This window comes from Delphinapterus leucas, chromosome 12 (genome assembly GCF_059928025.1).
Source record: "Delphinapterus leucas isolate spDelLeu-1000000601 "Yukka" chromosome 12, BTC_Dleu_Yukka2, whole genome shotgun sequence".
Classification (NCBI taxonomy): domain Eukaryota; kingdom Metazoa; phylum Chordata; class Mammalia; order Artiodactyla; family Monodontidae; genus Delphinapterus; species Delphinapterus leucas.
Genome location: NC_143140.1, coordinates 93681690 through 93699797, shown reverse-complemented (window position 1 = coordinate 93699797; position 18108 = coordinate 93681690). Strand labels below are relative to the sequence as shown.

At 46.5% G+C, this 18108-nt stretch overlaps 1 protein-coding gene across 2 annotated transcripts; it reads left to right on the top strand.

The window, feature by feature from the left end:
* The first annotated feature begins 205 nt into the window (after nt 1-205).
* On the top strand, nt 206-11618 carry MPC1 (mitochondrial pyruvate carrier 1). 2 transcript variants are annotated; one of them, XM_089922243.1, is made up of 5 exons: nt 206-399; nt 5333-5336; nt 9910-10006; nt 10638-10770; nt 11094-11618. In XM_089922243.1, exons 1-5 carry the CDS (start codon nt 329-331, stop codon nt 11116-11118), a joined length of 330 nt encoding a protein of 109 aa, XP_089778369.1. In that variant the 5' UTR covers nt 206-328; the 3' UTR covers nt 11119-11618. The 2 variants fall into 2 exon arrangements, with proteins under 2 accessions (XP_089778369.1, XP_022416617.2); XM_022560909.2 differs by lacking the exon at nt 206-399 and having other exon boundaries at nt 753-7641.
* The last annotated feature ends 6490 nt before the right edge of the window (nt 11619-18108 follow it).

The following is an 18108-nucleotide window of genomic DNA, read 5'->3' as shown; positions in this document are numbered from 1 at the left end:
GCGCCAGCGCGGGTGCCTGGCAACCGCCAGCCAATCGCCGCCGGACCCCGGCCGTTTTACGGCAGCAAGCCTCGCCCCCACGCGCGGCCGAGGGGCGGGGAGGAGGTGTGCGGCGAGCGCGAGCCAATCCGTGCCGCCGCCTCCCGCCCTGCGCCCTCTCATTGGCCCAGAGTCAGGTGGCGGGCCGCGACCGTACGGTGGGGCCGAGCTGTCGTGAGGCTCGCCGGCGAGCGGTTGTGGTGTCCGCGCTGTCCGCTCCGCCGGGGGTCATTGGGCTCCGAGGAGCGGCGCCGAGGGCACCGCGGGCGGCCTGGTGTCTGGCACGGCCATGGCGGGCGCGCTGGTGCGGAAGGCGGCGGACTATGTCCGGAGCAAGGACTTCCGGGACTACCTCATGAGGTGACGAGTCCCCGGAGCCGGACCCACCGAGGGGTCCGGGGTGCGGAGCCGACGCCGCCGGGACGAGGGGCCGCGAGGGTGCGGGCAGCGGGGTGGGCTCCGCGCAGCGGGGCGGGGATTCCGGGGCGGCGGGGCGGTGGGTTGCGGACAGCGGGGTTGGGGCTCCCGGCCGCGGGGCGGGAGTCCAGGCAGCCGGGCGGGGTCCCGGGGTAGTGGCGCCTGGGGCTCCGGACAGTGGGGCAGCGGGGCGGGCCGGAGCCCTGGCGGGGGGACCCCCACCCCGGCGCGGGCGGGCGCCGAGAGCGGGCCCGGTCCGGCGAGTGGGGCCGGGGCTCCGGCTCGCTGCACCTGCTCGGCAGGTGTGTGCCCAGGTGTGCGGCGGACCTGCCCCGGGCGCGGGCTGGGAGGGCGCGTCCCGGCATCGCTCGGTGGAAGGTGAGCCCCAGGTACTCCTTTTCCGCGACAAGGGCACTGAGCCTGCCCGGTCGACCTCGCCCTTCGGATTTCGCAGCTTCAGGACGTCAAGCGTGGGACGGAATCAAATCTAACATACGAATATTCTGCCAACCAAGGGCATACTTTTTAATATTCTGCTTTCCATGAAGTCTTTATTTTCAATGAGAAAGAAAGGGCAGTGGCGGGATGAAAAGCCTACTTCCTATGTTTTATTTTATTTTTTGGCTTCGCCGCTCGTCAGGCGGGGTCCTAATCCCGCCCCCGCACAGGGACCACCTGCGCCCCCTGCATTGGAAGCGCTAGTCTTAACCACTGGACCTCCAGGGAAGTCCCACTTTCTGTATTTTATTTTCGCCTGTAATCTTGAGATGCTTGCTTTTTATTTCATTTATTTAATATAACTTTAAAACCGTCTTAATATAGTTTATTTAGGTGTATACATTTTAGTTTTTCTTTGTGTGATTTTTTTTAAAACCTAGGTTAGTGTAGGGCTGCAGTATTTTTCAACAGGTTAGTGTAGTAAAGAGGTGAAGTGATGACAGCTGAGGAGAAATAACTATCCATAGGGTACAGTATGAAGGCAGCTTCATTTTACCAGTAAAAGAAAAAAAAAAGGATTATTTTTTTAAATTCTGAATTTTATTGCAAATACTGCTTGCTTGTAATTTTAAAGGGCAGTAGGGTAAGAAAAATAATCGTCTGCCACGTGGTAAATTTGGAAACAGAAGCTTCACCCTTGGCTTTCCAAACATGAACTTTGTGTACTTGCATAGGACCGTGGTTAATTAGGATAGATGTTTAGCACAGCGGAGCAGTGTATGTATCAGAGTAACGTGTTGGGGAGATCGGAGGAAAGTGGTCATGGGAGGCTGTGTTATTAGTCCCTGCAGTCAAGTTTCTCTATGACTTCAAATATTACCTTAGGTTTTACTAATGTTTCTCCTTTGTATGAGCCTTCCTAATAGTTAAGTACAGCTAAGGGTAAAACTGTATGACGTAATTAAGAATAAAGTCGTATCCGTATTAGAAATATGCTGACGATTACCTAGCGTTCTATTACACAAGAAGAATTTGTAAAATATATGTATTTTCAATGAAGAGAGTTAGCCCTGCTTTTCTAAATGTATGTTTTTTTTTACTAGACAGGTGTCTGTGAGCCAGGTATTTCAACTGAATACTTTGATATATGGTCTAACCTTTTTTCGAAGATTAAGTTCATGTAGCTTTAATGTTTACATGCCTTTTCTAGTATTGCTTTAATTGTATCAAGCTCTGACTAAATGAGGAAAAAAAGAGAATTGCAGTGTCCAGGAATAGTGCTGCCTGGTAGGACATCCAGCTAGGATTCTGAAGAATGACTTCTAGCCGAGGGATTCCCCAGCAGGCAATCCCAGTGGACTTTGTTACCCTGTCTGTGAGATGGGTTTAATGACAGTGCCCTGTCTGGTTGGGTTGTTGAGAAAATTAAACCAGATGAGGGATGTGAAAATACTTGGAAACCCCAAATCACTACGTATTTCTAGTATATCTTGCTATTTTTGTAGCAGAAACATTTTAAAAAGTGTACTGATATGGGAAAAGTTAAAATCTTAAGTGTGAGTGTTACTGAACAGAACTTGAGTCTGTGCACCCGACACACAGCAAAGCCGGTCTCCTGACACTGGTTGTGGGGAAGGAAAGTGCAGCGTTTACCGCAGGGCGCCTGCCAACCAAGGAGAAGGGGCAACTCATGCTCAAGAGACGCAAACTCCCAGATGGCTTTCAGGGAGGGGTTTTTAAAGACACATTAGGAGTGAGGGTTGCAGGGTGTGTGATCAGTTTGTGGACTTCTGACTGGTGGGTGGTGAGGTAACAGGGTGATATTTTGGGAATCTCAATGTCAACCTTCTGGTTCCAGCTAGTCTGAAGGCTACTTCTTGTGGTGGGAATGTAGTGACCATCCTCCACCTGGGTGGGAGCCTTAGCTCCTGCAGAACAACTCAAAGATATGTGTTAGATTGATATGTGTATCCCTTCAGGAGGAACTAGGGCTCTGTTTTATCGCTGAACTATTGTTTAAGCTGTCATTACTTTTCTTGCTTAACTGCTTTTCCTTCTTCCTGCATTCCCTCACTTCCCTCGTTAGTAACTGCTTGAGTCCGCCCTTGGGAACCTGGGTAAGGCCTGGAAGACTAAAGCCTTTTTCTACAACAAGAAACGGGGGACACAGAGGGGCTTTTGTACTCAGGAAGGCCCTGCAGGGTCCTGCTCAGTTTCATGAGGCGTAAAGCTCTGCGATTTTGACTTGGAAGTCCTTCTGTGGACTGAACAGGTGAAGTGAGATGTCCACTGGCCTTGTCTTCCCTGCTGCTCCTGGCAGCAGTGGGACTTCATGCCAGCCTGCAGAGCAGTGATTGAGTGACTGGGCTGATATCAAAACGCTCAGCAGCAGCTCTTTCATTAGCTTTTCCTCCAGAAAGGAGTCCCTTCTCCCCAGCATTTATTAGAGGAACGTTTCCCCTGTTTGTTCCTCTAGTCTTCTTGCTTACGGCCCCTGCTTTGCTTTGGCAAATAAATAAAGCCATAAGGAGACAATTTCATATTCTCTTCCAATCAGAGACGGGGCCCTGTGCCTTCTCGCCTCGTCAATCATTTGCACTCCTGAACAACTCAAGCTCTCTAGCGTTCTTTTTATAGCCTGCCGAAGGGGTGTAGAGGTTTTCCAAACTAGAGCTGCTCTAGAATTTTTAAAGTCATTTTATTAACAACATAGTTGAAGTTTTTAGCAAAGATTTAAAGTCATATTTTACATAGATTATAACCTCCTGTCAATTACATTTTATGGATAAGACTGAAATGTCTTTCTTACTAAAGTGAATTTCCAAGTGTATTTTAAAATGTTGATTTTTTTTTTTCATCGAGGAACAGGAGTTAGAAGAACAGGCTGTAACCAAAGGCAGTGTGTGGACTTTGATTGGATCTGATATGGGAAAAAACAGCTATAAACGGCATTACTGGGACAACTGGGGCATTTAACTTGGGTCTTAGTATTAAACTGTTAAGTAATTCCTGACAGTTTTTGTTGGAAGCGATGGCAGTAGTATTACACCTATAGGTGATGGGTTTGATGATGGGTTTGCAGCCCAGCCCGTTTGCTTTCCAGCTGTGTAGTCTTGGACAAATTGCTTGGTGTTGGGGCTTTGGTAGCTGTTTGACAACACAGCACAGCGCTGTGTATATTACAAAAGTAAATGTTCTATTGTTATTGTTATCAGTATTCCATGTTTAATCCCTGGGCTCCCAGTGCTCCTTCTGATGCCTTCCATCCTTCCTTTCACTGATTTCTTCTTACTTACTTTAATGAAAATCTTGAATCAAGAACCTCCTGGATCTCTATTATCGTTTTGTTTTGTTTTTTTAAATAAGCTATTTCCTCACATACGTTATTGGTGGAGTAAAAGAAGATAGCTGTCTCTTTTTTGCCCTTATTCTCCCTCCTGAATTTTGGTTAAGAAAAATAAATTAGAACGAGCGACTAAGTTTTGAGGTAGGATGTATGTTCTAGTGGCTGAGTCGGTCAAGGTCTGTGTGTATTTATCCTAGAGATTTACTCCCCTCCCTCAGAGAAGTGAACAGAGGTATACGTGCACATATGTATTTGGATATATGTGCAAAGAATGCTTCCTTAGGTAGAACCTAGATCACGAGTATTTGAAAATCAGTTAATCAGTCAGCATGCTCTTGTAAATCCGAAGTGAGTCGGCTGTTGGCGGTGAATATTCTCCAGTTAATGAGGTTATCTATTCTAAGTTATTTTAACTTCTTAGTTTCCAGGAGAGCTTTAAGAATTTGTATTTACTACCCAAGTGAGAAGTTGCAGTGGAAAACAGGGAGTCTTTCACAAGTTATAGGATATTAGAGCTGGAATGGACCTCAGACATCAGGTAGTCCAACACTTCATCTGCCATATGGAAAAACAGATCCAAACCAGGCGGAAAAGTTGAGACCCTCTGGATGCCAAACCTGTGAAGCCAAAACAGGAATGTCATTAAGGTGACATTAAGATTTAAAGGGAAATGGTTATGCACAAAAGTGGTTTTGAAAAGAAGGTTTCAGGTACTTTGTTTGCGCCTGCTTTTCCTGTGTCTGCCTCCCTTCTCTGCCCTGCTGCTTGCATTCCCGGCCCTGGCCTTACTTCCCTGCATGTGAGTGGCCTCAGAGAGTCACTGAGACTGGAAGTGTTGGAGTCTCTTTTCTGCCGCCCAGTTTAGTTTTGACCATCTAAATACAGCTGAATATCGCACACTCTGATTGTTAAAACTCCCTCTCATTTTAACTTGGGCTAGAAAATGAGGTACAAGTTGCTGAGCATAACTGAAATGGCAGTGAGCGTTTTCAGCCTGTAGGAGGACTGCAGTCTAGAGCGTCTCCAAGCCTTACCCCGCTCTCAGTGATGACATAAACAGACTATGCTGGGCTGCCACTTAGATCCTTCCAGTACTGTGTAAGCAAGTTATAAATTACTCACAGTACTTTCAGAGAAAGCTAACAGTCACTGCCAGTAATTTTAGGAAAGGAAGAAACAGATTGGCAATGCCGAGAAGACACTGAGAAAATAAAAATGAGCTTAGAAGAAACCTGGAGCCAAACAAACAGTATTCCAGATTAAGGAGAAACAGAGGATAAAGTTTATTCAGGGTAGTCATCCTCCTTTGTCACCTCCATCATCATTCTTAACGGCGGAGATCGGTTTTTCCTCCACAAGAATTCAAGGTCATAAGTGAACCAAGAAAACCCTTATGCATTTTGAGGTTGTTTTAACCTTCACTGAAATAAAATACAGGCAACATACCGAACAAAGAGAAAGTCAAGGGTATTTTCCACACAGTTTTAACATTATTGTCCGCCAACTGCAGTTTGTGTTGCTTATAAGTTTATCTTTCTTTGGAACAGAAACTAATACATACTAGGAAGCTTTTCTTGTCCAGTTTGGCTCTGCACAAGTATGCTTCTCAGATTTTTTGCCTGAGTACTTGATGCATGTTTTGGACACAGTTCTGACGTAGAATTAAGGGATGCTGAGTTGTGGCTTTTTGTATTTCCCAGGGATGTTTAGAATAAATTTATCCTCAGATTGGCTTATCGTCATTAAACCTCTATTAAAGTGATGTGATCAACATTATTTTTGCGGTCACTTTCACATAGGACTTTGGGATTGAGCAGGGTACGATGGCAGAAGTTACTCCTCCTTCGCACTCCTTTATAAGCTGCCTGTTGTAAAATAGGGTAGAATTTGAACTATTGCACAACTCAAGGAAAGAGTCCTGAATTGAAAACTCAGTTATCTCCGAGCTGACAATTTCGATTTTAAGAAACACATCTTTTAAAATATTTTTGTAGGAAAAAAATGTGCCATTGGTAATTTATAGATAAATAAAAGGCCTGTGTTCAGATCCTGAACAAAGGAGAGTGACGCCACAGGTGACTATAGTCCATAAACTACTGGATCCTGCCCTCTGACCTGATAAGGGACTCACCCTCTCTGCCGTCCAAACACTGTGCTCAGCTTGGACTTGCTGTGAAATACAATCTTGGCAACGTAATTTGTTACCGCAGTTGAAACATTATCTATTAAAACAGTGCACTTAACATTGAAAGACGGACTCTTTCTAGGCTGTTCGTATTTCATAACAGAACCTATTTGAAGTATATTATTAGCATCGTCAACAACTACTCTCATGCTGGAGATTAGAACCCCCTTGACCTCTACATCAAAACAACTAGCGGAGCTGTTTGGACGAGACAGTGTGCATAGAGGATTTTATCATTTTATTTCAGTAATTCTTTCAGGAGCTACACTTTTAAGAGTTTGCCTTATCAGAACAATTAAGCTATATCCTGAAAAGAAGAATTGCCATCTCAGAAGTAAAAGTAATTCGACGTATTTCTGAATGGTATTAATTTTAACATTCAGGAAAACAATTCACTTAACATTAGAAGACTTTTCTCTTCATTCATTCAGCAAACATTTTTTGAGTGCCTTGTGAATTCTGGGCACCACTTGGGCCAGAGTTTCAGCTGTGAACAGAATATGGAATTACACGCCTATTTTTAGGAGCTTACATTTTGGTGAGAGCCTGTTGGTACGTAAAAATGGAAAGTCCGTTGCTGGTAGAATTCTGCAGCATTGTGCTTCTCTCCAACTTGTCATTTTCAAAGAAATGCCCCCTATAAGCCCGTGCTGTCCAGTCTGAGAGCCACAAGCCCCAGGTGGCAGGGGAGCTCGTGGAGGGTGGCCAGTCCAAGCTGAGCTGTGCAGCGGTGTCGACACCCACCGGATCTCGGAGACTCAGTGCCGAAAAAGAATGTAAAATACCTCATCAGTAGGTTGTTATTGATTACGTGTTTGAATTAAAATATTTAGAAATGTTGGAATAAATAATAAAATTAACTCCTGTTGTTTTTCACTTTTGTTAACATGACTTCTGGAAATTTTTAAATTTCATGTGACTCCTGTTCGTGACTTGCATTATATTCCTGTTGGATAGCTCCACTCTAAGGATTAAGTTTACGTTTCATAAAATTAAGGTTTACTTTCAGTAGGTCAAAGTTATTGACCTAATATCACTAGATCTTCTCAAGGAAAAGAAAAGAATATGTGCTGCTAGTGTTGTAGTTCTGTTACTGAAACTTGAACGCATGTATGAGGTTAAAGTGACCGAAATCTTTCAAAGCATCTGATCTTTTTTTTTTTTCCCCTCATGTCTCTCCTGTCTGAACCTCGGTGACTCCTCACAAAATAGTACGGTAAGAACCTGTCGCTACTTCATATCAGGCTTCTGCAGGCTTTCGGCATTAACAGAGTATGGACAGGAGACAGCCATCATGCCGCATCCTTGTGGGTCCCGGGCTAAGGGCACCTCCAGTGACCCCTCGGTCCTCCGGTTCCACTCTGGACACTAACTTCTCTGCAGGACCAGTGCATTGACTGATGAATGTCTGACAGAGCACAGACCAAACATGTATTCCGGGAACGGGAAGTGAGAACTCGAGTCTTGTACTCGATAGAAAAGATGTATTATTAACTTTCTGTGGTTAGATATTTTAGTGACTAGTGTTGAAATTATCTTTACCTTTTATGTTCTTTTTATGAACTGTCTCAAGTATATCTCAATGCTTATAATCACGAGTGTATATATAGCCCTTAACTTGCAGAGCGCTGCTTCATATAACCCTACACTCACCACAGTAAAACTCTGAATACTGTCTTGTGACCAGAAGTCCCCCGGGCTGCCTCAGGTTTCAGATTTATGCCGTGGCCTCTTACTACCTGGCCGCAGCTGTGAGCGCAGACGCCTGGCACGGCTGAGCGCCTCAGGGCAGCCCTGAGGGGGCGCGTAATGCGGGGGTCTGGGGGCCACCGCGCAGAGTAGAGCAGAGCGGTGGGAAGTGATTAAACAGCCAAGCGATGGGAATAGACTGACGTGGCCAAAAAAAGGAGGAGAGAAACATCACTGGAGTAACAGAGAGTTGAAAGTGAAGGGACACAAAGGAAAGGACAGGAGGGGAAACAGGCGGGTAGGTGAGGAGGGATAGATACTCCATCACCAGAGGTCTGGAGGATGAGGAAGGAGGAAAATGGCCAGGCTTCATCTAGGTACAAGAGACATTCAAGTGTCAGCAATGAGTAGCTGAGACAGAATCCAGTCTGAAAGCAGGAGGACTAAATAGCCCTCCCCAGAACCTCAAAGATCCTTACCAACTGTGCCTGAGGTGCGGCGCCCATCACTCAGGTGTGGGATTCTGCAGTGCTCACCATGCTGGCAGTAGAACAGCTCTGACAGTTTTATAGCTATTTAAGGCAGAGGCCTCGTGCTTACATTAAACACGTTATGTAAATGTTTCAAAATATTCTTAAATCATGACGAAGGTAATTCTCACTTATTTTTCTTGCATTTCCTTGTTTCTCATTCTTACGGCGTTTTTGGATTTTAATGACTCTTGGTCAGTGTTAGAAACGCAGGTCTAGAAAGGTACTTTGCAGTCTGCGTGTATCTTAAATGCTCTGATAGGCAGAAATAAAGCACTGTTTAATGTTCTGATAACTGAAAAGGGTCTTCACCCAACAGTGTGTGGTTTCCTTCATATTTTATTTTATTTTTTGTTTTTCACTTTTTTTTTGGCCGTGCTGCACTGCTTCCGGGATCTTAGTTCCCCATCCAGGGATGGAACCCGGGCCAGGGCAGTGAAAGCACCAAGTCCTAACCGTTGGACCGCCAGGGAACTCTCCCTCCTTCATATTTTAAAGCATTATTTGCAAATCGTACATAAATAAAACAATTTTTAATTTAAGGGGGAAAGCCCCTGGACTTATTTCAACCTCAGAAGTTAAACTAAATTGCATGTTGCTACTGTTCAACGTGGACAACTTCATTTCGGTACCCTGGGATGGCCGTGGTCGTACATGAGAAACTCCTGATCCATTTCTTAAATATAGGCTGTTCCTATTGCTTCAAAATTAATTTTCAGTTTAATTTCTCATTATCTGGGGGTCTGAGTGTAGATTTTTAGGTTCTCTGATCTTCATATAGCTCGTATGAACTGAAAAGCAAGTTCTTCCCTTATTAAGTTACTTTCTTCAGAAAAAGTATCCAACTTAGGGTCTGCATTTTAAGAGATGTTGACAAATAAATACCTTAATGAAAATTTGAAAAAAGTTTGATAGATTTAAACGTTACATTACAGAGAATGGTCGTAACAGGTTTAAGTTGTAGCAAGAGTGACTTGTGTAAGAATTGAATCTCATTTGAAAATTCTCTAAACGGGACGGTCTGAGATTACTTAGTTGTGATCTGGAAGCTGGTAGGGACCTTGGTAAAGTGTCTGATCCCTTCTGGTTTGGGGCTCTCACCTTGTGAGAAATGCTGATTCATAGGCCCGTACTTGCACACTGAACGCCTGCGCGGTAACCTTCCCCAGTTAACCGCACATTGCACGTCACTGTTTAAGAGAAGTTGTAGCTGTTCATGCTCTGTCTTCACTTTTCCTCTTCTTTCTCCCCTCATTTTTTTACAGCACTTTTGGGGCCCAGTAGCCAACTGGGGTCTTCCCATTGCCGCCATCAATGACATGAAAAAGTCTCCGGAGATTATCAGTGGGCGGATGACATTTGGTAAGGATGCAGATTTGAATAATTGGGAGGATCTTTATCTATAAAATTATAGCATAATACAGCTCCTGCTTACATTTCAAGTTTGTAGCACCAGACACTAAAGTCACTATTAGAAAGTAACGTAAAGCGCCTGACGTCATTGATGGGTGTTACTCCTCACGGTAAGGAAGGAAAAGGGTTACTGTAGTTGGAAGTATTTGTTAAGGTCCCGTTTGCCTTTCAGATGTAGTCCCCCTAGTTAAGGAGTGTGTCCTCTTGAACTTTATGTGGAAAAGGTATCTTAAAGTTTACTTGAAATCCTGATATTTGAACATAAAACTCGTGGAGGCGATTAAATAGCAGTTCTTTCAGATAAGGGACTATAAACCACTCTAGGGGACAGAAAAGGAGGTTAGAACTGATGTCAGTTTACCGCCATTATGTTCTTTCTTGGACTGTTTAAGTAATAAGTAACAGAATGCCTAACAGGGGAGCCACCCGTCTGATGAGTTTCCCATTCGTGGAAGCATCTGAGCAATAGCTTTCATCATCTGTAAAGGTTTTAGCAGAAGAGGTTCTTTTTTTGAGGCAGTTGAGCCCTGTCAGCCCTCAGCTGGAGGCTGTAGGTCACTGTCCTGCATGTCCCTGGCAGCCCTCTGCTGTTACTCGCTGACGTTCATGAGATTCGCCTACAAGGTGCAGCCTCGCAACTGGCTGCTGTTCGCCTGCCACGCCACCAACGAGGTAGCCCAGCTCACCCAGGGGGGACGGCTGCTCCGGCACGAGTAAGTAGATCCCGCTGAGCCTTTGTGTTCTGAGGAGCTGGGGACGCCTGTGTCTGTCGTGGGGCGGGCTGTGACTGTGCAGCTGGGGAGACTCGATGCAGAGCAGAAATACGCTGAGAAGCGACTGCGCCGTTGAGACAGTGCGATGAGAATTCACTTATCAAACATGAAAATTAGCATGAAATAGGGTATTACTGTTCTTATGACATCGTGAGTTGAAATACACGTTAACGTAAAGGTGTCTTCTTAAAGCCCTCCAAGGCCTTCGAGGCTGGCGGTGAAGTTTTGTTTCTCATTGCATTTGTCTTTGTGCTCCTTCCCAGGATGTCTAAAAATGCCTCAGCATAACAATGGAAAATGAAGAACCGGCTTCTTGAAGGAGTGGCACTGCCAGCTGCTGCTGCGTCACAGAGTCCACCCTAGTGGATAGTCTTGCTAAGAGAAACATGCGGAATGCTATTTTTACTAACCAGACGATTCTTCTAGAAATAGCAGGGAGTTCCCAAACCCACTCAAGTACTGAATGTTTTACTTCTCTTCAGAAAGCGCAGCTCACATATGCGATCAATGTAATGATCCCCAGTGATGGTTCTGTCTGCAGTAATATGTATGTTATCTGTGAGAAGTTACTTAATGAAAAACCGAAGAGAACAAAATTTGTAACCATCAGCATTTAAGTACTCAGAAATCCTGACCTTTCGTTTAATGACCATGAGACAGCTGGCAGCTGGCCACATAGCTAAAATCACATTGCCAGTGTTTGAAAAGGTATTTGTATTTCCATGCAGTGTGTATATTGAAATGCTGTAAATTAATGGCAATAAATGATTTAAATATTTGTCAAATGAGCATGATTAAATGCCTTATTAAGAAACTGAAGAACTATATCCCTAAAAGGTCAATTACAGGTGAAAAGTGGAGCTCCTTGAAAATGATTAAGATGGCTAGGGAAGTGACAAGCTGGGGGCCAGTTTCGGGAAGGCATCCACGTTCCCAGCTATTCATAATGCGCTCTTGCAATGGGCAGATATTAGAAAAGGCACCCAGCACTGCGCCTAGAACTGCCCCGAACTAGCTGACTGCAGGCTGCCCGGAAGCATCCTGGGCTTGAGTTTCCCCCCGAGGCAGGTCAGCTAACGTCTGCGCTGTTTCCAGGGAAGCCGTGGGGCTTGCAGGCCCACAGCACGCGTCGACGGCCTGGTGGCCAGCGCCGCGCTGGGCCCCGGGAGTGGAGGCTGACCTCTGGCCGGGGAGCCAGCTCTGCGGGGCAGGGGTGGACCCGCGGCCCGAGAGCGTCCTGAGAGCAGAGTCCTCACGCCTCAGGTCACATCACGCACTTAGTTAGAGTTTTTCAACCTTCACCGTGAACGTGAGCACGGTTTCCCATCTCCTGGCAATAGTGGACGAGAGCAGCAGGCGCAGGGCTGACGTCGGCGGGTCTGTGTTCCAGCACCTCCTCAGCTAGCCTGTCCCCCCTGAATCATTCCTGTCACTTTTTCTTTCCTTCAGAGGCGTTACACCGCTTTCAAAGCGCTTTCGGATGCGTTCCTTGAGCCACACGCAGCCCTGTGAAGCCGGACTGGTGCGCTTCCACGCGGGGTACAAGGGGGTGTGCGTGGCGGGGCCTCCTGACACGCCGGCTGCGTCTGCCCCGCCACCCGGGGCTGGGGGCCCTCAGGCTCATTCCTCCACAGCTCGCTGGAGTTGAGGGTGGTTGAAAGCAGCTGGCGATAAGAGCCCAGATGGGTTTAATTCAGTTAAAACCGTGCGTCCTGCTTAATCTGACATACAAGTAATATAACTAACTGGTAAGAAATTCAAACTATACAGATGCATATAAAGGAGCCACCGCAGGCTCGTGCCTTTCTTCCTGTCCCGTCTGTCAGGAGTCACCACTGTTAGCTTTTGTGGTTTTGGATCTTCCGCTTCCCTTTTCACCTTGGGAAACTCGTCCTACCTACCTGTCTCTAGTGCTAAGTGAGGAGCAGGGATAGCCCGCGGGGGTCAGCCGAGCTGGAAACCGAGATGCCGCCCCAGGCCCGGGACAGATGCCGCCCCAGGCCCGGGAGAGATGCTGCAGAGATGGGAGCAGGAGAGGGCCCGATAACGTCAGTCAACGGTCTGCTTCCCTGAGCTGCTCTCACACCTGGTGAGGAAATGGGGCAGAGGCCAGCAAGGTCAGTAATGCTCTGAATGAACACGGATGAGCAGGGCGTGTGCGCGGGCAGAAGGTGTGCAGGGAAGGGGTCCCGTGGGAGCCGCAAGGTGGACGGCCCACATCAGAGAGGGTCCTGAGGGGCCCAGACAGAGGACACGGGTCTCGTACCCTGGCAGCTCCCTGATGGGGTCTCGGGAAGGCCCCAGCTGTCCTCTTTCTCTGAGCACAGTGTCCCGAGTACTGGCAAGGACAGAGGCAAGGATTCCAAGTGAACAATGAGAAAAGGTGGGGCAGGGTGTGCAGTGTTCCACGGCTGGCACCTGACCCTTAATTTCCTACAGCGTCGACACCAACAGGAAAAACTGTGCTCTGGAACAAGATTTTGTAAAGGTTCTTGGTTCCTTTAAAGTGACCAGTGTCTCATTAGCAAACAGGACACTTAAAACAAGTGGGCGTTCCATTTATAACTGAAAGCCTCGTCAAGCAGACTGACCAAAGGGCATGAAAACTTCGTTGCCGTGGGGACTGGACAGGAGCCTTCCTGGGAGCACCGACTCCAGGGCCTGGGCAAGCTCAGTGCTCTTCCTGGGAACTTAAAGAGCTCTGTCTTGTGGAGACATCTGAAGTGTGTCATCACAGAATGGTGGTCAACACTGTACATCAACTATACCCCAATAAAGTTAAAAGAAAAAATGTGGCTCTTTGGTCTACACTGTGAGAGCAGTGCCTGCTCCCTTCAGGGTGTCCTCAGGGCATCATACCTGAGCATTGGGGGTGTATTAGTAGAGAACACTGCCAGCAATGTAAATACGTAAATACGTTAACAATGAACAGGAGTTCACATTTACAGTAACAGCTGCACAGCTAAAACATGAAAACACAAGGACTGGGTTGATGCAAAATGTAATTACTCTAAAAGCCCAATGATCCTGTAACCGAGCAGGACCCGATGGGCCTTCCTGGAACAGGCCCCTCCCCCAGGTCCTCTACATCAGCTCCGCCCCGGAGCACCCAGATCATAGTACCTGATGCACCTTTCCCGAGTTGTTTTACAGACGCTAAAACCGCCACCAAATGGAAGACATTAACTACTTGACGACCATGGGCACGTAGCCCCCGGCCCTACTGGCACCTAAGGATTGATCATGTGAACCCCTGTGACCCCGCCCTGTGACCTCACCATCCACCAATCAGAACTGTGCACGAGCTGATCACACACCCTGGGACCCCCCTGCTCCCTCAGCTGGCCTTTGAAAATGCTTTCCTGAAATGCATCAGGGAGTTCGGGTGTTTTGAGCACAAGCTGTCTGGACTCCTTGCTTGGCGCCTGCAGTAAACTCTGCACTTTCCTTCCCCAAAGCCCGGGGTCAGTGGATTGGCTTTACCGTGCGGGCAAGTGGACCCAGATTTGGGTCGGTAAAAATACATTTCCAGATTTTTAAATTACCACATATAACGTTGTCTCTAAAAATACTCAAGATCTCAAAATATTTTTCATTTCAAATAATAAAATACAGAGAGAATTTGAAGCTACGAATGCACTATGCCACCTCCATGATAAGGGACACTGACTGTCAGGGCCAAAGTGCCACAAGGGCTTCAGCCAAGGAGCATGTCCTTCCTCTGACAAGTCACGGGACAGAGGTGACAATCGTGAAGTGCGTCCTGCACTGCCCCATCTTTCCCACCCACAGCGTGGGTCCTGGGCTGGGACGTGTACCTCCCCGGGAGCAAAGGGTGATAAGCGTCGGTGGTGACAGTTGCCACACGCCTCCCTGCAGAGCTCAATTACTCCTTTTGACTTTCTACATTTTCATCCAGGATTTCTTAGTCGTTTTCTCAGGTGCACGTGTACAGAAGGTTTGCAGACAGTAGCGGGAAAGCAGCAAGAGCTGTTACAACATCTGAGGTCCTGACACCCGACATTACATCAGAGTTCTTCCCAGTCATTTTGAGGCTGGAGATAGATGGGCTCCAGGCTGGGCATTTACAACCAGCCTCCTGGCTACATTTCCTGAGGCGGGAGGCAAGTGGGATCCAGGCTAGATATTTACAACCAGCCCTCTGTTTGTACTTTGAGATAGAAATAACAACAGGACCAGGGTAAATAGTTGGATTTTGCCTCCTGAGGACACTTTAAGATAACAGTAGCGGCAGGAACAGAGAGGAGCTAACCCTTGTTTGAGTAATAGATCCACAGGTCACGTATCTCCCATCCTTGGGGCAAGGGAGACATTGCGCATGTGCAGAAAGGCTCCTTGGGGGTCAAAAAGGAGGGGGCACCACCCCATAATATGTGACGCCAAGGCCCCCCATAGGCCTCTGGGCTGGAATCCATCTTGGAAAAAAGTTGCACACGCACGGTGGGGAGGGTCCTAGAGGAGGTCAGGTGTGGAGAAAGATACCAGATAATTGGCCTAAGGCAAACAAAGACCTGGAAGGAGTGTCCTGTCAGTGACTTAACTGCCTCTTTACCGCGCTCCTCCTCGTTGGTGGGGGGCGCCCACACCCTTTCTCTGCAGGGGTGCATCTCTGCCCTGCTTCTGTCTTAACTAAACAAACTGCTTCTCTGTGTGCTCTCCCACTTGTGGTGCCGTGTCTCTAATAATAAACTTGTACCTGTTTTTACAGCTTTTGCCTCCTTGGGAAAAATGCATTTTTCTTTCTTTATTTTTCCCATCAGCATTGTTTATTTTTTAAATTAATTTTTATTGGAGTATAGTTGCTTTACAATGTTGTGTTAGTTTCTACTGTACAGCAAAATGAATCAGCTATACGTATACATGTATCCCCTTTTTTTGGATTTCCTTCCCATTTAGGTCACCACAGTGCATTAAGTAGAGTTCCTGTGCTATATTCTCCTCAGTTATCTATTTCATACACAGTATCAATAATATATACGGGTCAATCCCAATCTCCCAATTCCTCCCACCCCTCCTTCCCCCTTGGTGTCTGTACATTTGTTCTCTACGTCTGTGTCTCTACTTCTGCTTTGCGAATAAGATCATCTGTACCATTTTTCTAGATTCCACATGTATGTGTTAATATACAATATTTATTTTTCTCTTTCTGACTTACTTCATGACACTCTCTAGGTCCATCCACGTCTCTACAAATGACCCAGTTCCTTTTAATGGCTGAGTAATATTCCATTGTATATATGTGCCATATCTTCTTTATCCGTTCGTCTGACGATGGACACTTAGGTTGCTTCCATGTCCTGGCTATAGTGAATAGCGCTGCAGTGAACATTGGCGTGCGTGTGTCTTTTTGAATTATGGGAGAAATGCATTTTTCAGTGGGGGAAAGAGCCAGGGAAAATTTGCTTGTCTGGTGGCTTGCTGGTCTAGCAGCTAGGATTCCTGGTTTCCATCCAGGCTACCCAGGTTCAATTCCTGGTCAGGGAACTACGATTGCGCTTCAAACCACCAGCCACTGCTGCCTCTCTGAGATCAATTTCATTGTCTCAAAATAATTTGTTTTTTCAGGCCCAGGAGAGAGCCAACAAGAGCAAAGCTTGGTGACTGGGGGGCGGTAGCCCCAGGCAGGGCCGTGGCCTTGGAGCCATGGGGGGTGGGAGGAGGGCGGAGGATGGCCTGGGGGGAGGTGCCGGCCAAGGGGTGGCCACGGGGCTCCCAGGATTGTGATGGAGCTCCCAGCTCCACAGAAAAGCTGCATGAGAATCAGCTACCCTCCCTGAGAGCTTTACTACAAAAGCTGATCTCAAAGCCAAGACCTGCTTGCTGGCAGGCATCTCGGGCAAACGTTCCTTAGGCGGCGGGCACAAAACGGGCTGTTGGTCTATATTCCTGATGGAGCCCGGCTCTGAGGCTCTGATTCCTCTCAGTTGCTCTGAAGGTCCAGCTGAGGCCATCGAGACAATATTTCAGCCCCAACTAGTATTTCTCACCTAATCATTCATGAGGGCCGCTAGACAGTGGCGTTCTATGTCCAGTTATCAGAGGGCCTTCTATAATCTAGGGCTTTACTCCATTAACTAAGACTATACCCTAACCTGGACATGCGCCCTACTGAAAAGGCAGGATAAATACTCAATTCTTTCCTTTTCTGCCCAATTTTTAAAGTATAACTGGTTCAATAGCTGTTTCAGTTGTAACACATTATTTTGAATTAATTTTTCTGGCGTTTTCCCTTTTGAGCATAACAGACTCACGAATTTTCATAGATTGAAAGTGTTTTTATCAACAGTGTTTATTATCATTTTTTGGCTCAATCGTCGTATAACTTTGGCCACTGGGAGCCCCCCTCCAGGTCTCTTGGGCTTTGATCCCATTAAGCCTCCACGTTTCCTGGCACGATGCCTCCTGCCCACTCTGAATGTTCGCTTCCCCACCACGAAGACATTTCTACGTGTATGGGGAGCGCGGGCTCCATGTATATGGGGAGTGGGGTTTGCGCCCTACACACGGGCTCTCGGTACCCACTTGCTGCTAGAGGTACAGGGCTTCTTGGCCAGTTCAGCGCACAGTACTCAAAAGGACTTTAAAAAGAAATCATGCATTCATACTGATACTTCCCTGTCAATTCTACTATAGTACCTCTACTCTCTTTCACTTTCGTAATTGAATCTTTTATACTGAATTGCATTATTTCTAACACAAACATTTCATTACTTACTTGCTTTACCCAACAATATAAAGAAAAATGGTTTCTCAGTCACACCCTTATTACTGTAAACAATGAAACTACTGAATACAAGCCCGAAATTTCCCTTATTCTTTGTCCTTGGAATGAACGTCCCAAGTATGTAGGTTCCAAGTAATCGTTCTAAATTCACTTAAAATAGTCTTTTGTCTCTGCTACGCAAGCACTTCCCCAATGTAGAGTTCAACACAGTTGTTCGTATTTGTTTTCGTTGTGAAGGCTCTTGCATTCTAGCGGCTGCTACTTCTTAGGAGGTGGCAGCTCCTGGCTCGTGTTCCTAGTACAGGAAATTGGAGGCCAGGCTAACAGTTAAATGACTATCCGGGAAATTCCATCTCTATGATCGCTTCAATTCTCCAGTGTAGACGGTGAAGTCTGTCTACACTCATGGGTTCTGGCTGAACAAATCAACTCTACCTTTTCCTACTTAATTTCTAGTACTGTTACAACCCTGCATAGTTTAATTTTTTAATCTGGTACTGGCGTGCAAGTTTTATCTTGTGCCCTTTTTGAGC